Genomic DNA, 20,831 nt, shown 5'->3' with positions numbered 1-20,831 from the left:
CTATGGACTTAAACGTTACAGTGTATTCGCCTTCCCCTTGCTCTGCAAACATCTGAACCAGACTTCACTGTGGAGGGGTCCAAGACAGTCGCATTGATTTACTACCTGCACAGCGACCTAACAGCCCAGAAACACCAGGCTAATGACAAAATTCTGGCCCCAAATAACTCATAATGCAAACCAGAGGGCGGTGTGCTCCACACAACATCCCAATAGGCTGTGTGACGGTGTGCTTCGCAGAACGCTCAGGGTGCGCTGGAGAAAGACTTTCAGGAGAAGGAACCTCTTCTGACGGAGAACGGGACAGAATGACGGAAGTTAGGAAGCACTGTGGCAAAAGCACAGATTCAGGCAGGGTGCAGAGCACAGAAGAGCAACGAACATAGCAGCAAGGGGTCCAGGAGTGGAGGGAGAGGGAGGCTTAGAGCATGCCTTCTCACAGTCGAGGAAGGCTGGCTGCAGCTTCTAGCTGGGGAAGCTGGACAAACGTCTGAACAGGAGAAGGTATTTCTGCAGAGTGAGTTAATGAGCAGGGAGACTCCACACAGGTCTTGGAGCCACGGCCGGAGACCTCTGACCCGCAGAGCCTCAGCATAGCTGGGCCAAGAGAGCAGCGCCAGCCTGCTGTGCATCGCTCCCACAGCTTAGAGGAACTGAGCAGTGACTGAGAGGGGACAGGACAATTTGCTTTTGGAGAGCACTGCCCATGTGCCATTTTCACTGCTCTTGAAACTGGCTTCCAGGAAAAGAGCAGGGTCTCTGTGTGAGGAGCCGGCTGGGCTGCCTGGTGGCATCAGACCTGCCCTCTGTTTGCAAACGTGTCCCTGAGGAACTCATCCTCTTTGGTGGTGAAAGCATTTAATCTTCTCAGGTCCAATGGCAGTGAGTAAATCCTCCTCCCACTGTCCACTTATGAAAACTGTGGCAGGTTTTCCTGGGAAAACAGATTTTAGGTGTTCAAGGCAAACCACAGCTTCTGTTTAGATCCCAGGAGAGGCGCTAAGATTCACCACACCCAGTCTGCCTTCAGTCCTCAGGACTATCCTGGGTTTCGGGGTCTCTTACCTGCAGAGCCTCCAGGAACCTGAAGGACCCAAGCCTGCGACCACGAGGAACCAGACAGAAAGTGGCATTGTGCAGCATTTCCCGATAATCATACCTAAAAGGAGAGGAGGTGCAATCAGTGAACAAAGACGCGACAGGGGGGTGAATGAATGAACACCTGTGGGTGCACACCTGCGTGCAGCTCCCAGAGCAACTCGGGAAATACACCGGATGGGCAGCTCTCACTTTTCCATGGGTGGGTGGGGGCTGTTGCGTGGAGAACAAATGTGAACCTTCATGTTGGACAAAGTAATTAGAGTCACTTGCAAATAGTCCATAAAAGACAAGTCTGATGGTCCCAGTAACAATGTAGCTTGCTCCACCTTTGCTTATAAAATCAGATCTTTGTGTCTTGATAAAATGGGTTATCCCCGTAAGCTTAAAAACAAAATAAACACACACACAAAAACCCTGCAAGTTTTTTAATGCCATGTCATTCACAAACTAAGACTGTTCTTGTCCCCTACCCCTTCAAACCACGCGATTAAAGCAACTCAAGAAACCTCCATTATAAGCACAAAACGACATTTATATTATCCTTAACCTGGCATTTCTACATTTAACCAAGAACATTCATTTACCCTAGACAAATACTTCTATATAAGAATGGATAACATAACTTATAGGGGAAAGGACCAGGCTAAGGAGTGGAGAAAAAGAGGAACATCAAGATAAAAAAATAGGGGGTGCAAGAAACTGGGCCACAGAAGAGATGATTATTTCTTTCACAAATATCATTTAATGGTATTATACTGTTTTTGCACTTGAAAAAAATGCAAAATACAACATGTCACCTGTCTCCTTATGCTGGTGAAATGTAGGAAAGATAAGGAGCATTTCATTTTGTTTAGAGTTACCAGTTGAAAAGTGATTTCTCTGTATTCCTAAACACGCGGTTTAAAATTCGTTATGAATTCAGGAATATTTGGTAAACTAGAGATGGCTTGTGTCCTGTGAAGGCCCAGATTCTAAGAGCTAAGATGAAATCACTCTCATTTTTCAAGAGCTTCCAGTGCTCATCAGCCAGGTGTGACTTTGACAGCAGCATATGTCACCAGCATTTTCTGACTCTAATAGTCTAATTTAATCATAGCCTGAAGGCACTGGATTCTTTCCTCCTCTTCTTGGGATACCGATATATACATATATATTTTTAAAGTCCACATCTATTTTTATATTCTCACACAAACTAGGCATATGAGAGCAAGCCAATTTTCAATTATAAACCTGTCATTAAGAAGAGACATCATGCAAAGGACCATTTGCTTAAACAAGCGTGTACAACTAATTTGCACAAGAAAAGGTCACCATGAATGGATTAAGATTATCTCCATTGAGAGTAAAATAAAAACCCTTGCTGCATTAATTAAATTGCAAAATAGACTTCAAAGTAGAAAAGATTTTTTAGAGGGCTCAAATTTAGCTAAATTAAAAATATTAAATTATGATGGTAATGGCTTCTTTTTTCCTCACCAAACACAGGGAAAATATTGACATGTATGTTCAAGTTCAACTGTTGATAATGTCTGAATGTCTACCTAATTGATGAAGAAGAGAGAAATATGCACACTCGCACTCACATACAAATATATGTATAAAGTTTAAACTAAAAATTTTAAATATAAAAAGGTCAAATATACTTCAGGAAATGCCTTAATAAATGCTAAGAATAGAAACCCCTGAGGGACTAGCAGTGAAGGTCCTACATCCTCATCATTAGGCTGCTAAAAATGTAAAACCCTATTAATGTTCTGGATTGAAAGACTTTTCAAAGCTGCCAGTTGCAGAATTTACATTAGGGAAGGAGTAGAGGGAGAGGAAAAGCAGAAAAGTTAGAGGAGAAACTCAAATGACAGTTATACCTGGGTCTTGATGTTTAAGTGGTTGTCTATGACGAGAATTTGCTGATGCAACAAATAAAGCTTATGTGATTGAAGCTCGCGCTCATTCACATAAGAGGTAGCAGGAGACGAGGCATGAGTATTCCTGCAGGAATCAGGAGCCCACTAGGTAGATGTGAGATTATGAATACCACACATGAGCTTTCTGGGCCTCAGTTTTCTCATCTGAAAAATGAGTCAGCTGGGCTAGACGACTAAAGATTGTTTAAACATTCCATGATTCTTTATGGTATCATTTTTAAATAAAGAAGAATGTCCTTTGGACATTCCACTGTTCCAAAGGTTTCCATAACTATTGTACATATTTGTGTATAAATGTATAGATAGATATCTGCTCATGTGTACAAAACATATGTTTCACATGTATATTCATAATGACACGTGGACACATACATGCATAACTTACCACAGTGATTTTCAAATTGCTAACTATGCTCAGCCCATGAACCAGTCTTTCTCTGGGGCTCCAGTGACAATGAGCCTATAAGTTACGACTGTGTTATCACTGAAGGAGTAATGATGCCCCTCGAAGGAGGCAGACAGTGGTTCTCATTGGGCCAAGTGTGTGTTTGGCGCTCTCCCCCGCAAACGCTCTTGTGGGCCACCCTGTCTCCATTTTCATGATCTTACGTATCCGCATCTACCTCCTTCTAGATGCTGAAACTCACTCATTTATTCAGTTATTCTTCAAGAACTACGATGTTCCAGGCACTGCTCCCGTCCTGCAGGTGTTATACAGAGAAGATCCTTCTCTAGCCTCTACACCTACCAAAGAATCACCCAATAACCAGAAAAGGCTGATGAGAAATTAAGGCATAAAATCTTCTGGGGGCATCTGCATTACGAATTATGCTATGGAAGGCTGGCCTTCCAGACGGACACAGTAAGGAACTCTGTACAGCTGTAACTTATCGGATTTCATTAACCAATGTCACCATGAAAAATAAATTAATTAAAATAAGTAAATAAATAAAATTAAATAAAAATAAAAATTTCACGAAAAACAAACAAACTGCAGTGAGATATCACTTCACATCCACTAGGATGGCTCTAATCAAAAAGACAGATGATAACAGGTACCGATGAGGCCGTAGAGGAACTGGAACCCTGACATACTGCTGCTGGTGCGGGCGCTCAGTTTGGCAGTTTCTCTGAAAATTAACAACGGGCTTAGCATATGACCCAGGAATTGCATAGTTGGGCATTTATCCCAGACAAATGCAAACTTATCTTCACACAGACACTTATCCACGAATGTTCACAGCAGTGTTATTCTTAATAGCCCCAAACTGGACACCATCCAAATGTCCTTCAATGGGTAAATGATTCAACAAACTGTGGTACACCTATCGCCCACAATACTTCTCAGCAATAAAACGAAATGATACATACAACCAGCTCAAGGAAATTGTGCTAAGTAAAAAAAAACAATCTCGAAAGAATATATACTGTATTATTCCCTTTAAATAGCATTCATGAAATAACAGTCATAGGGATGGAGAACAGATTAGCAGTTACCAGTGAGAAGGGACTGAGGAGAAAGATGGGAGACAACAGATCAGGTGAGGGGGGCGATCCTTTTGAAAAGACTAATTCTCCCTGATATTCCTTAAGTTTAGAAATGTAAATCACATCGAAATCATAAACTTCTTTTAAAAAGGAAGTAATTAACACATGATATCCTAAGCACGAAGGTGAACAGATGAGGGAGGCATCTAATCTCAGAGAACTTTCAGCTTTAATTAACAAACGGTTTTGCTACCCTTTTCAGATGAGCATTAAGTTCCCCATTGTATAGGTGAAGACACACAGAGAACAGTTTTCATAAATGACTGCAAAGAAAAATGCAGTAAAAATGACATGACCCTGAATTTAACCTAGAAACCAGTACCACTCTACGGCCATAATAATTTTCTCCTTAAAAGTTGTGTTGGATAATGAATGGGATACACCTCATTTAAAATGGACCGTGTAATAAAGCATAATTAAAGTCCTTCCTCTCAATATGAAACACGTTTTTGCTGGCAGCAGTTCAGTGCACCCGGGGAAGGGGGGCGGTGCGGCACAGTGCAGGGGTCCTCAGAGTCCATTCTCCCAACCAGGAGCTTCATCAGTGAACGTGGTAGACATGCAATTTCTCAGCCTCACTCAGGTCTGTTCAATCAGAAACTCTGGGGGAAGGGCCCCAAATTCTGTGTGTTAACAAGCCCTCCAGGTAATTACGATGCATCCTACATTTTGCGAACCACTGACATGATAGTTAAGAGCTCAGTAATTAAAATCTTAGTGGTTAAACAGCTTCAGAGACAGCCAAACCTGGGTTCAAATTTCAGCTTTTCTATTTTGAAGCTGTGTGATCTTGGAAAATTTGCCTAAATCTTAGTTTCCCGGTTGGCAAAATGTGGATGATACTTATATTGTGAGGATTGATTGATACATTTTAAGTAAAGCATGGGCACATTATAAACAATCCCTATATGGCATTATCATTTTGGCTGAAGGGAAGCAATAGAATATAATGGAAAATATAACGTCAAGTTAGAAAACCTGGCAAGGAACTGGGTTCTGGATCGACTGCTTTCTACGTGACCCTGTGTAAACTGTCTAACTTCTCTGAGCCTCAAGGTTGTGGGATCAGATAAGATCGTGTCCATGCAGTATAAACAACAATGTACTAGGAAAATGCAAGTTTATTGTGGTAAATTATATCAAGATGAGAGGAATAAATATATTTAAAAAACAAAACAAAACAAAACTAATAACAACAGATTCCCAAAGACAGAACCAGGGAGAAATGTGGAGCAGACCCTTTAAAATAAAATAAAAACAGAAGCTGTGACTCACAGTGGAACAGCAGGTTCTAATTGAAAGGATTTTGCCTTATTATCAAAAGCTACATTGACAAGGATGTTGCTGGTGCAGCCTGCCCACAGGTCCTCGCTGGTTCCCACAACCCGTCTGTAGCTAGCTGCACATCTGCCATGTGCGCTGCTGTTTGGTAATCAAAGAGGAGAGGAAAGAAACAAGTGATCCAGCCTCTCATCTACCACAGTCACACCATTCTAATCTCCCCATGATGTTGTTACAGTTTGTCTCAAGTATTTATTTATAAAGCAACTTTATATCTACAGATCTGTTCCCTCCAGCTTCCAATCTCATAAATACATAATCTTCTTTGTTTACATTCAGGTTTGAATCACAATCCCTAAGAAAAAAAGAAACAAAAACGATGTATGACTGTTGTAGTTCTACAAAGCGCATTGGGATAAAGGAAATAAAATTAGATCCTCGAGCACTTCCTTTGTGCTTTTTAAAATTCATTCAACAAACATGACTTGCACGCCGACCCCGTGCCAGGTCCTATTCAAGGAGAGGAAGGTCCAGTGAAAAGGCGAATGTGGTCTTGGACGTAATTATTAAGTGAGGAAAAGGGTGGGATGGAGGCATGAGGTGGAGAAAACGCAGAGTGGAGAAACAATGGCCGCCACCAGCTTTTGGGGGGGAGCGTGAGAGGCGGGGATTTCCTCTGGAGGAAGAGAGACTCTGAGCTAAGTATTCAGAGAGGAGCCAGAATCAGCCTGGCAAAGGGCTAAGAGGAGCCGATGGGCATTTCCGAGGGTGAGGACGGCATGGCGGGAACGAAGGCACCCAAGGGAGAGAAACCACGTCGGTGCAGAAGAGGCTGGGAGGAGCGGGGAGCGAGGCTGCGGACACGGCGGTGCCCCGGGGGGGCTTTCTGTGGTATCTCCTGGCGCTCAGACACAGTCCTGAGTCTCTGAGGGGCTGGCAGGACAGTGGCCTGTTACCACTCGTTTCCCAGGACTCGATAAAAGCCAGCTACGCAGGTGAGGTGAGCACTTGGTTAAGAGTCCACAAGCTGCCGAGGCAGGTCACAGCCATTGGGCCACGAGGGTTCCCACACCAGGCTTTCTGATTCTAAAGGGCCTTTGTTTTCGACTACATCATGCTGCCCGCTCAGCCAGCCCCCCGCAAACCCCCAATAACCCTGCTTATGGAGTGACGTCCGAAGTGGCTCACTAAGTTCTGAGCATTAGCGACAACCCACTACCATTTAAAACGACCCTGCCTCCCACTCCAAACTCCGCCCTAGGTCACACCAGTTCAGCCTAAGACAGTGCTGTTATTTACCAACCACGATGCCTTAGAGCCTTTCTTCACTTTCACAGAATTAACACTTCACATTTCAATTACTTGTTGAGAAAACTCAAAAGTTCATAATGTAAGCATATGAGCTTGGTCCAAGGCACAGCTTTGAACTGAGAACCATGTGAGTGGGAGCGAATCTTTTAGCTGGAAAACGGATCTAGCTGGCCACCACACTTTCCCTGTTTGTTGGCTCGTAAACTACATACAGAAAAGCACAGCCCCCTATGGCCTTTGAGAATCCACCAGACCCACTGAGCCTCAGTTTCTTCACGCCATCTACTCTCACGGTCTTTCTGCACGCCGAGTGAGCTCGGGCATGCTCCGGGGTTGGGCGAATGCAGATGAGCCATGCTACTGTGTGGTGCAGCCTCACGACCGGCTGCAGCCTCGGGGACATGCAACGGCCCCCGTGGGAGGCGGCTCTCAGTATTTGGAGGTGGTGTGTTTCCTCACCCAGGCAATGCTTTTTGCCTTTGAGCACTGCTTGCTGCTGGAACCTCTGGGCACCCAGTCATGTCGCGGATGAGGAATTTCTTTCTCTGTGATGCTCCTCGGCACGAAGCCGTCCACTCCCGGCCGTCCACCACACAGAGCGGTGCTCGGTGACAACCAGGAACAGGTGTTTGTACGCAGCCCCTTTCACACTTTGCTTTCCACACGAGACCGTCACCTTTCCGTGTCCATTTAAAATCCATTTCAATATGGCGAAGGGAGGAAGGCAACATTTTGTGGGCTCTGGCTGGGGTGTGGGGACCCCAGTGGGAGGACTTGACACTCACACACATTATCTCATTTAAGCTTCACAGCCACACTGGGAGGTACATATGATTATTCCTGCTTTTTACAGGGAAGAAGAGAGAGTCGGAAGGATGCTTGGAATCAAACATCCCATCTGGACACACTGGGTATAACCCTATATCATGCCGAACTTCCCCGCCCAATGTCTACCCTAAACATCTGCTGACAGCTCAGAACTTTAAAGTTGGACCAGCTGGCAATTGCCACCTGCATAAATTAATAAGTACAACATGCACCAGGGGCACTTCATACTTAAAAATGGGTGGCAGACCATCTCACTCCCCACGCATTAACCAGCTCCACGGCTAATACATAAAAGCAAGTGATAACACCATGGCAGCCATTAATGATAACCACTGTAATGATGATTCTACCGCTTGACTGAATGTTTCCTGCGGGCAGGGCACTGCGCCCCGCAATCGGCGCTCATTACTGCACTTCATCTCTCTAACCACCCATGAAATGGCCCCATTTTATAGATGACGACGGAGAGCAGCAAGTGTTTTACGGCTTGTACGAGGAGCGCAGGATCCACAAAGTGCTCTGTTGTCTCTCGGAGCTGCCTGGCCAGACGGAGCGACACGGTGCCAGCGAAGGTGAAAACGGAAGATTTCGAATACGCTGCGCCCACGTGACATTAACTGCGGAAGGAGGCGAAGTGTTGGGAACACCAGCATTTGTGCTCAGCAATACCAAATGTCACACTGCTCAGAGATGAATGCACGTGGGTCTGCCTTCTCCCGTCAGAAATAGAGCATTTCTGAAAACGCTAAACTGAGGGCTACCTGGGTACAGGGGGAAAGAGGAAGGAGTGGCAATAGAACGACCTCTGAGGAATAAATGTGTCCAGAAAAGGCACACGAAGGGCCCGACTGCAGAGCTAAGTGTCTGTACAGCCCCTGGGGCAACTCGGAGCCCGAGGTGATTACCCTGCCATCAACCTTTCAGCAGGCTCTGCGCCATGAACACTGGCCAAGGGGAGCAGGGCCGGAAAGTGTGGACTGAAGCTGAAATGACCAGCGCAAGGGCCAGTAGCACGGAGCCTCTGTTCTCAGAGGCAAGTCTTCCTCGGGGACGGGCCACATCCCAGGGAGCAGGCTGCGGCAGAAGCACTTCTCTCCCCCGGCCCTCTTCCCTTCCCTGTTCACGTCCGCTCCTGCAGGAAGCCTTCTCTGATGCCCAAACCCAGGCCAGGGACCTTTTGCTGCCCGCACGGCACCTGGGCTCACCTGCCCACTGCTCACTCTGTGTCAAGTTGCCCGTTTTCTGATTATCCTTCCATTGAACATCGGGGCACAGCACCATGGTCCTCCTTTCTGTAGATCAGTGCCTACCCGAGGGTCTCTATCTGCAGCGGCTGCTCAGAAACAGTTATGCAATGGATGCAGAGTGCTCGGTGCCCGCCGGCTTGCATGGAGGTGTGTGGGGGCGGCGAAGGCAAAAGGGAGAGAGAGGCGCGTCTTTCATTACAATATTTAGCGAATAGCAACACGCCCAGCCCTTGATTACGTCAGGTGCTCTAGAATGAGTTCCACTCCTGCGTTTAGGCTGAGCCCAACTTAGAGCACGGATCACAGCGCCATTCGTTCATTCATTCATTCGCCCATTCATTCTTTTACTTATTTATTTTCTTCTATGTGTGCATTTGCGATCCTTTCTTCTCTGTCTTTATTTCCAAAGGCCTGGAAGCTTGTTAAAAAATTCCGTCTTCTCTCTGATGAAGGTGGGACATTTGTATTTCTCCAGCCCTGATAAATAACACTACAGGCATACCTCAGAGAGAGTGCGGTTTGGTCCCAGACCACTGCACTTAAGCAAGTAAAGCAATAAAGAGAATTGTAATCTTTTTGTTGGTGGAGGGCCTTGCCTTCCATTTGTAAAAAATGCCAACGTCTGTGAAGCACATACGCGAAGGGAAATGAAACGAGTTACGCCCGTAACTGCACAATGAGCTGAATGTGTGCACAGGGCTATTCCCGCCGAACTCTCTCCTGGCCTTCCTCCACGTCGCACGGAGGAAAAAAGCAGCAGAACCTCCTCCCGGCGTCTGGGTCCAAAGGTGACGACTTCCCAACCCCCTCAAAAAAAACTGCCTGGGTCCAAAGGCGACGACTTCCCAACCCCCTCAAAAAAACTGGGCCTACCCCAATGTTTTGACGACTTCTCTTTTTGAGCCAAGACATTCTTGCCCGCAGCGGCAGCCAGCCTCGGTCAGCCCTGGGATTAGGAGACCGTCTGGAATCCCTGCTGGGCTGGTCTCGTCATCGGAGTAGGCACTACGCCGGGGCTGCCCAGCAGCGAATCTGACATGCCCTGCATTCTTTGTCGGTGCTTAAGCCTTTCGTCTGGTCCCTTGCACTTAAGTGATTTATAAAATACCTTGAGAATCCAATTACAGTTAATGAAATGATGGCTGTTTCAGTTAACCTCACTTTCCCATCTCCTCTTCTATTTTTGCCATTCCTCGGATCCACCTTCTGACTTTGACAGTCAGGGCTGGCTCACTCCTGGATCTTGGGTGCTGAACAAGCAAAGGAGACCTGAGAACTCTGTGTAGGTGGAGGGGGTGCAATCTCAAGAAACTGTGATAGGACACCAACATAACATGAGAGCTGCATGAAGCTAGTTGTCTATGGAAAGTTTAATCTTTCCCATCTGGCTATGCAAATGTATAAATGTATAGTGCATATGTGTCTGTGAGACGTTAAAATGTGTGTCATGGTTAACGACCTAATGCCACACATTGTTTATTTACCAAATCACCCTCCCATGAGAGTTTGGTCACTGGAGATTGGGAAGGCCCATCAGTCTAGATTCTGCCATTTCCTTTGACAGAAGCACTACAGTGCCCAGTGGGAGGGAGTGTGTGAAGCGCTGAGTCACCTCCCCTTCCTCCTCCAGCCGGCTCTGCTCACCACAGTTCCCCCTGAGAAGCAGCTAAGGAACTGGCCAGCTCCTAGGTGGCCTCATTTTGGGAAGAGGTTGTGGGACAGAGAAAAAAGCTTGAGCATCTAATAGGGGAGAGGTAGATAAGGTGGCCTTTAAGCTGCCTTCATGCGCTGATGTTTGCTGACTGATAAACACAGCAGTTCCTCGATGCCAGGTAGCTTGCTGAATGCTAGGGGAAAAAAATGCAAAAGCCTAATGGTTTTCTATAACTCTGTGGGAACCTGTCTCCTCACGCCTCTCTTTCTTGTATCTCCTGAATTCTCTTCCCCTTGTGGGTCTCCACGTGAGCAGAGCCCCGAGAAGCAGACTCTGGTTCATATTAATTTCAGGCCAGAATAGGTTCAATCCACTTCTCATAGAACAACCAAAGATACTTTACACACCACATTCATTAGCATCTCCTGGAATCCTACTTGCTATGCCCTCCGCCTGGAACATTCTTCTCCAAAATCTACCTCAAGATATATATCAACATTCAGAGAGGCCCTTACAGGCCAGCCCGTGTTCCTGGAACTCACTGTCCCGTGGCCCCGTGTCATCTCCGTCCTAGGATTTACCACTGCCTGAATTCACACATGTATTTGTTTTACTGGCTCACTGTCTTTCTCTCAGAATACAATGGATATTCCATGAGAGCAGGAGCTTACCTGTTCTTATTCACCACTATGACTCTGGCTCCTAGACCTGTGCCTGGACCACAGTAATCTTAAGAAAAGTTTGTTGAGTGAATGCCACATCTCCTTCTCATTCCTCGGCGGAGAATGCCTCTGAGGTCATCATGCCCAAGTTGCTGGCCATGTTTGCAAGGAAAACATATACGACAAGTTTCTAAAAGAATATGGAAAAGTCCTCTTCCATCTTTGTTTTATGCAATACCAGCCTTATTTCTTTGGTTAATGTTAAGATTCGTCAACTTCTCCAAATGCCATCTGCTACGAAAGGAAGATTCCATTAAAAATGTATTTAGAAAAATTTTTTTTTAAAGAATGTCTTCAAGAGATGTTCAGTAGAGTTATAAGATGTTATAAGATGAAACCTGCACAGACCAATATCTAGACAAGATAGTTTCTGGTCTTCACTTCGTCACGAACTGATTTTAAGCAAGGCACTTCGGTTCTAAATCTGTGCTTGTTTACAAAACGGGACAATCAGACTAGTCTTGCCTATCGAACTAGGTCTGCGGAGGAGCTAACAAGACTCTACCTGAGGGCATTACACAAACTAAAGTGCGTATGAAAATCGGGAAGGACAAGGCAAACTTTTTCTTGGAATGGTCTTCGTACGTAACGAGGCATAATGTGCAGAATGTCAAAGGCCTGGCGTTATTTGTTTCTTTTTCTCCTTTTTGAGTCCCAAGTTGTTCAAGCCTATATCCCAATTCCGTCCCATGCTTCAGAAGTGCAGATCATCTTCCCAAAGAAGCATCTGGAATAGCTAATTTGTTACTGAAGCCAATGATTAAACACGCATGGTCATGTAGGCCTGAAAGGCTAACCATGATTTCCAGTTTTCCACCATTAATTTTCAGCTATTATAGGCTGTCTCCCGAGTCTGAATCTGGAAAGAAGATGGCTCACAACTCTTGGCTACAGAGCCCTTAAGGAGAGAGCAATTCTGCCATGTAGAATATCTTGTTGCTTCGTTTCCATTAAGGTATCTTGGCTTTTACATAAATTGTCAAGTAAAACTTGGCATCAAAACACAAGTGAGTAACTTTCTTTGTAGAGGAGCTGACAGCTCAGCTATGTATCAGATAGATAGCTGCTAAGATTCAGCTCCAAAGGCGATTACATCCTCTCTGGAAGGGAGCTGGTACCGCAAAGTGCCTTGATTTGGGATTGAGTCCGAGCACAATTTAGGAATGATCTTTATGGAAAGTTAACCCTGCAATGCCGATCGACCATGTCCCTCTCCGTAAGTGTTGGTTTTGGAATTATAAAAGTTTTGGAGGTGCGAAAACATAATTGGAAAACTTTTTTTCCTGCTTAAAGGGCTAATTGATTTCACAGGTGTTTAATTATCATTTACTGTGAGATAATGCCTTGTAGTGCCATAAAAAATGGATTTAATTTTCAAGTGCCTGCAAAACCACTGCCAAAGCCAAGTTAGAACTAAAGCTGGATAATTATTCTATAAATCAAACACACTGCCTCCTTTTTTTGAAATTTTTAATAGTTGGGGATAATGATATCTGACAACCTTGAAACTAACATGAAAAGGGTTTTCCTGCCAAGTGCCAAAAAGGCAGTCATTGGAGCATTTTGGGCAGTTTGGTTCATTAACGGTGACTCAGGCAACCTCAGGACCCTGCCTGCAGGCTTCTAAAACATGCCAAGAGTAAGGGCATCAGTGTGTGTCGAGACACAGTATTCTCTACCAATATCAAACAGCCATATGTCCGATAAGGTCTACAGAAAGACAGAAATGAAATCCAACCTACCCTTAGCACAAAAACTGCCTGAAAACAACTGTAATTCTTTGAGTCCAAACTAAGAGTCCTGGAATGTGGAAAGTGGAGGTTTTATCAATTTGATCAACGGATACTTTCCTATCTTATGCTGAAGGCACAACACTTGTGCTTTCAGTCATAACAAGGGAGAGAAATCATGAAATCAAAAAAAAATGTTAACGGCTGGAAGGCACCACAAAGATCGTTCACAGCAAACATCCCAGATGAAAAAAGCGAAGCCAGGAGAGGTCAAGTAACTTGCCCAAGATACCTGCACCAGGGGCAGAAGAAAGATGAAAAGGATAGTTCTGAGCAAGCAGAGAAAGGAAGAGACAGCTTGAAAATAGATCTGGAGTTCCACCCTCATCCAACATCTAAAAATAAAAGAAGGAATTTTTTTTAAAGGCAAAAAAAAAAAAAAAAAAAGGAGGTTTCATTCTGTAAGAAGAGTGGCTATTTCTTCAACAGAGCCCAGTTTCCGTGGAAGTGCTTAAGCTGCCTTAAATAACTGTATGGGGGTTTTAGATGGTGCCACGCTTCATATTTTTTTCTTTTATTCAGAAGCGCTGAAGTCATAACACGTTCCATTAAATCATTAAATGATTTAAGAAAGTGGGGCAATCTGGCTGGGCACACACACACTGCCGGCATTATTTACTTAGGGTCCGTGTACAAAATGTGTGCACTCCCCAAATCACTGTGCCGTGTGGATTTTCAGGCAGTTTGAGCTGGCCCTCACAGTCTTGGTTAAGGCGTGAGAAGGCAAGACGCAGTGTGACTGGTGCCAGTCCTGGACACTGTCTGGGTCCCCATAGAAGTCTGAGCCAAAGGCATGTGGGCAGAAGGAGCAGAGGTAAACGTGGGTCCCAGTATAATCTCAAAGGGGCAGGAAGAAAATAGTCACAGGGCCCGGTTTAGGGTTGCGACTGAAACTCCTGCAATCAATAATGGTGATTATAGCTATAGCTAACAGTTATGGTGAGCTTATTACATGTCCGACCCTCTGCAAAGCACTTTCTGTCTGACCATGTGCTCTTCCCACTACCTATGAGGTACGTAGTACTATGTCTCCCACTTTATAAAAGAGGAAATTGAGGATTATACCTCATTTGTCTAAATTCACTCAATAAGTGGGCTGGTGGGCTTTGAACGTAGGCATTCTGAGTAGGACCGAAATTATTATACGGTATGCAGACTGCCTCCCCTCCACGGTGCTTCTTGGAGATGTCCCATGGACTAGCTGAGTGAGCTCTGTCTTGAGGAGCTCCATGAGAATCACTATGGAATCTACTGGACTGATTTATGGTCTTCTAGCCAGAGACGGGCCTGGCACTGTGCCAGATCTTGTATCTGGCTCTGAGCTGAAGATGATAGCCTTCCTGAGGTTAGCCCCATCGAAAGCAGTACTCCCAGGTCCTGGAGAGTAGGCCGAGCAGGTGAGAAACAAATGGCAGTTCATTTGCTATATTTCACCTCAGACAGGACCACTTTTGGAACATAGAAACCTCAAGGCCTCTTCCTAAGAACTCGTATGATTCCTACTTTCCCAGTTCACCGCAGGGCATGGTACCAAGACTCACAAAATGCCATTTAGTTACCTGTGTGGAGCCCCTCCTAGGTGTGCACATCCCTACGGCCATGTGGACATGATAGGGGAAAGACATCAATACCGTAGGTGACAGACATATCATTCATTTATTTGCTTTTCATCGAGTCACCCTACCCGTAATACTTACTGTGAACCTATTATGTAGCAGTCATGCTACATCAGAAGTGGGGACTCATAGTAAGCAAAAATTAATCGCCATCATAATCACATTTCTTTACCCTATGGAATTTATAGTCTTGCTCGGGAGACTGACGTTAAATAATGAACCATAATAAAATCAACAGCTGTGGTGAGTGTTCCAAGGAGAGACTAACAGTCCTAGAGAGCATACAGAAGAGGGATTTGACCTAGTCAGGAGGAGGGGACTAAGTTAAGACCTAAAGCAGGGGTCTCCAACCCCTGGGCCACGGACAGGTACCGACAGGTCCGTGGCCTATTAGGAACCGGGCCGCACAGCAGGCTGTGAGCAGGGGGCCTGCGAGTGAAGCTTCATCTGTATTTGCAGCCGCTCCCCAGCCCTAGCATCACCACCTCAGCTCCACCTCAGATGATCCAGGCATTAGATTCTCATAGGAGCGCCGGTCCCTGGTGCCACAAAGGTTGGGGACCAGTGCCCTGAGGGATAGGTCAGAGTCAAGCAGGACTTGGGGCGGAGATGAAGCACTGTGAGCAGGGTTGACAGCAAACTGTCAAAGGCTGCCAACACAACTTGGGTGTGAAGGCCATCAAGAAATTTAAAGTGCATTTGGGCAAGCAAAGTACACACACCACAACTAGTCACCTCAACAAGTAAAAGAATATCTTGCTATGATGCGGACTAAATCCATAGAACGTTATGTAAAACAAAGGTTCGGGCTTCTTGCTGCCTGGAAAAATGGGTGTGAGTAAAGACTAGATGTCGACAGGTAAAACCGCTTTCTGTTAAACACGCTGCTCATGTTAGAGCATTCTAGATCCCACACACCTGCTAAGCAATGGCTAACAGGCAGCAGACCTTAGCCCATGTTACAGACAGAAAAGCTGTGGCAGAAAAGAGACTTAACATCTTGATTTGATTTAATAAAAGATCGTTCAGATTGTTCCAGTTCATTTCACCTGCTCTTCCCCCAGGACCTGCCAACTCACCTATTTTAGCACTTATTTATGAGCCCCTTTTCCTGCGTATGCAAAATTCTACGGGCTCTGCAGAGATAGTGCTAGTCCCTAAATAATCAGATTTTCACAGTAATTAAAAGCCAAATCCTCAGCTCCCTAAATGCTATAAGCAGCTTGAATGCCTGTATCTTGCCCTCACATTGAGCATCTCTAGGGTGAAGAAGAATTAGGAAAGACTGAAACGACTTAATTGCAGAAAGAGGCAGCAGCCATCCCACGAAGTAGAAGTGGACGGAGAGGGAGAGGAAGCTCGGGCTCCTGTTGGGATGACACACTCAGGAGGAACCCCAGGGCCCTGGCTTCTGCCCGTCCTCAAGTTCTGACCACTGTGGGGGCCTGGCCCGGGTCCTGCAGGCCAGGAGAGGGCCTGTGAAGGCATTTTTCTGCCACAGTGATGAGTCCTTCCCGCTGACTTTAATAGTCTTTAAGGTGAGAGGGGTGAAGAGGGAATTTCAGCTATTAAGGCATTAGTTTAAATTGGAGTTGGGAACAAAAGAAAAGCCAGACTGGGATTTACCCGACAAAGACACTGTTTTCATCCATCTGCCTCCTACGCTAATTTAGGGATTATACGACCTACCCCCAACCTCCGACACAGCCAAATAAAGATCATATTGTCAGGCCGCACTAGACTAAACTGCCACCTGGATTTTTAAGGCTGCTCATCCCTTAGAAAAAAATTAGAAGAAAAAGTTTGGGGGAAAAATATAATTTAAACATCGTAAAATATATCATTTTCCATTCTTTAAGTCAAAATCCTGCCTAGAATAATAAAACTAATGGGAAGGGTCCAAGGAAAAACTCTTAGTAAAAAATACAAAATATACTTATAAAATGATGCCTTCACAGGCAGAAATAATAACTATGTAACAAGCGCTACAGTTTATAGCACACTCATACACGAAGCGCTGGGCTAACCGCTTTACAGCATGAAACAATCTAAGCATCCACAATCTGAGTTTAGTCCTGTTATATACCATTCTGCAACTGAACATAGAGGCTGACCGAGGTTCAATAATTTTCCTGGAATTATATAGCCAGTAAAGAAGGATAATTAGATTCCAAACATGGTGTGTCTGAACCTGAAGTTTGAGAACCTGCCAGACGTCACCAGCATCTTGCATTGGCAGACGCTGATGTCTGAAGAAGAGATATAGATGAGATCTTTCAAAGCATTGAGCACTGGAAATATGCTGGTGCTTGTTCCAATAGGTAATTCAAATAAAGCTCTACTAAACCGTAACAGACAGAACTTACATGTATGCTAACACTGAAATTTTTTTTTTTTTTAACTTATTGCTAGGTTTTTCTGATTGCTGCATTCTGGATAAGTGACGATATTCAAAATCTGGCTTTCTCTCTCTCTCTCATCTCTTCTGATAGGGTGGTAGGCACATGCTCAGTTGTCTGAAATCATCCTGAACAGAGAAAAACCACACCAAACTGCACGTTCATTCAACTGACTTGTTACTGTGAAATCTTCTAGTCATCACTAATTCAATGATCAAACATATAGACACAAAACCTTCGCTTAAAACCTTCCCGCTGGGAGGTTGAGTACAGACTATGAGGAATAGTAATGAGGAAGAATAAGTTAGCAACTACTTAATTTTTTAAAAAACTGAACTTAAACTGAATTAAGATAGTTTCATGTTCTTGCTACTTCTGATGTGGAAATGAGAAGGGGGTGGTATGAGATGAAAATCTAATGAAGGGATCCTTAGATGGATGGATCCTGCTAAGCACTACAGCTAAAGATATAAAACACCCACCTGAATTCACGTTCACACATCTGCATCCCCAACACAGTAGCAGCAAAGCAGTAGAATGTCAGGAAAGCTACCCACTTAGCCCGCGGACCACAGACCGGCTGGGCATCCCTCGCTAAGTCTACTTACAAGCTAGGCTATAGTTTACACCAGGTATCCAGGCATGGAGGCTAAGACACAAAGCAGTTTTTGACAAAAGGACAAGTTTCTCATTTAAAAAAAATGTTTCTTTAAAACCAGCAAATTCTACCTTCTCCAATTTACTTATTGAAACTTATGGGCAATTTAAGCCCTGATAGTGTGTGTGTGTGTGTGTGTGTGTGTGTGTGTGTGAGAGAGAGAGAGAGAGAGAGAGAGAGAGAGAGACAGACAGACAGACAGACAGACAGACAGACATTCAGACAGACAGACAAAGGAGGTTCTTTTATTTCCCTGAAACTTTTATCTTAGATATCTATAAGATATCTTTGAGACATCTTATAGAGAAGGTATACCCTACATGCTGCAAATTTGGTCAACATAGTTAACACGGGGAACAATTAGATAGTGAACTCTAATGTTAAACTACAGGTTTTAACCCATGGACACGAATATGAAACTCTAACTTCGAACTTGCAAAGCCCACACAACACCATGAGTGCAACCCTGATGAAAATTCGGACACCAAAGATGCCAAAATATGTGCTTGGTACACAAATGCTTTACCATTAATTTTATTGCCAGCAGGATAATAATGTATGATAGAAATCCCAGCATAGTTTCAGCTGCTTTTAAAGAGACTGGATGGACAGCATTAACTGCACAGGGCATTACCATCCATTAAGAATGTAGCTACTCGCTTCGACCAGTAGATGGGGCACATCCACATGGCAAGTGTCCCCACTGAACTTGCCTGGTGAGAAAGAATAGGTTCTGCTTTCTCTTCCTGAGCTCCCAACCAAAAACCCAAAAAGATACCAAATGGGGAAGGGAAGGATTTCTCTCTTCTCTAAAGGAGGCATTTGATGATCTCCCTGATTTCTCTTTCACTTCTATTAAAATGCAAATAAAAGGGAATGGGGACTAGTGGGATTAAGGAGGAATCAGGGTTGGCCACAGACCCTGAAGAAATGCAAATGAAATTTATATGTAGCTGCAAATCCTGATGGGGTGCTAAAGGACAGGTGGGCATTAGATTATGGGAGGGAGGTAGCATCTGAGTAAAGATTATGTGGTCAGGAAAGCCCTTTCTGATGAATCAACACTGAAACAGCCTAAGGGCTGAAGAGAAGCCAGCTTCCTAATGGGGGTGTGGGAAGAACAATTCAGGAAGTAGGGACCATTTGTGCAGAGCACCAACTTGGAACATGCCTGACACACTCAAGGAAGAGGGGAAACCAAGGCAGTCTGCGCGGTGGTGGCGGCAGAAGTGTCGGCAGAGGAGGGAAGGCAAGTGATAATGGCCAAAGGCTTTTGTTTGACAGGGCAGTAGTGTCTCTGACTTTGATGCATACTTATGCACTCCAGGGAAAAAATACACACACACACCACACACAAATAGATAGTGGTTAATTTTCTAGGTGTTATTTTTATATCACTTACATATATAAACTTCATTTATTTCTCAAAAAACCCAAAAAATAAATACTATTTTTATCATTCTCTTTTTACAGATGAGGAAACAAAGGCACAGAGAGGTTAAGTGACTTGCCCTAACACAGAGCTACTACGTGGCAGAGCCCAAACTGGAACCCCTGTGGTCTCGCTCCAAAGTGCATGCGCTTAGTTTCTACATTCTAATGATTCTCAGAAGCAGCAATTTTATTTCGGTATTACTATGCATATTTTGATGTATGATAAGTCTGGGCTTTTAAATTTTATTTTATTGCATTTTTGTTTTGTTTTTGGTGTCCAAGAGAACTGATGTGACCCAAATAAGAAATCCACAATTTGGCACAGAATACGGGCTAGACAGACCTATCATATGTCCTGATAATCAAGCACAATTGCATACCCTGACTCTTGCCAGACAACAGCTTCCTCCTGAGTCTGGGTTCTGAACACTGGCTCCCCAAAGGACTGTAAATCAGGGCACTAGGTATTTCCACAAAGTTTCAAACAGATGTTTACCCCATGCTTATTCTCCCAGGCTCCAGATGGCTCCAGGTCCTGGCTGCCTCCTTCTGCAGACCCTCAAATCACACTCCAGACATGTCAGCAATGCAGGCTGAGGAAGAAGGCTGAAAGGGGCAGATCTAGGGCAGATCTGTAAGAAGCCTCGTGGAGCCCAGCGGTATTTCATATGTGCATATAGAGCCATAAGCCAAGTCAGCATAAATCACTGCCAGCCCATACTACCTAGATACAATTTTCCAAAAGATGAAGCTGTTTTATATGTGGCAGAAAAAGTTTCTGCTGCTAGTTAGCCTGAGTCTTCACTTTATTCCAAACTTTTCCATAGGCAACAAGTGCACAGAATTTTACTATACTGACATACTAGTAAGGCAATTGTGTACCTATCCCATCCTTCAAAAGGGAAAGGAGTAATGTTGAAAAGTGGATTCTAGCAAAATGCTTTTTAAAAATCCTTAAGTACATGTCCCAACCCAATCGCAAAGACATAAAACATCAGAAATTTAAAAAATTCCATTCTTTGCCAGGCCAAGGAACAGATCTACATGTTTTTATTTCTCTCTAAATTAAAAGTATCCTTGACATTATCTCGTCATCTATGCACATGGATGTAAGAAACCCCAGTGTACAGAGCTGGGTTATCAAGCCCGGCATGTTTTCTTTAGGGTAATCTAGAGATCCCCTACTTTCCTCTACCTTCTCCAAAACTACAAGGATTTAAAAAAAAAAAAGAAGAAGAAGAAAGAAGAAGAAAGAAGAAAAGAAGAAGGAAGAAGGAGGAAGAAGGATGGAAAAAGGAGGAGGAGGGGGGAGGGGTG

General features: G+C 44.4%; 1 protein-coding gene across 1 annotated transcript in view; it reads right to left on the bottom strand.

Annotated features, from left to right (window-relative positions):
- Positions 1-20,831, bottom strand: part of EXT1 (exostosin glycosyltransferase 1) — a 257,034-nt gene that overhangs the window by 32,254 nt on the left and 203,949 nt on the right. Inside the window, 1 exon segment of the mRNA XM_025050134.1 lies at positions 1,066-1,159. Within this exon segment, the coding sequence (XP_024905902.1) occupies positions 1,066-1,159 (94 nt within the window).

Source organism: Pteropus alecto, unplaced genomic scaffold, assembly GCF_000325575.1.
Source record: "Pteropus alecto unplaced genomic scaffold, ASM32557v1 scaffold164, whole genome shotgun sequence".
Classification (NCBI taxonomy): domain Eukaryota; kingdom Metazoa; phylum Chordata; class Mammalia; order Chiroptera; family Pteropodidae; genus Pteropus; species Pteropus alecto.
This window is presented reverse-complemented; position numbering and strand designations above follow the sequence as displayed.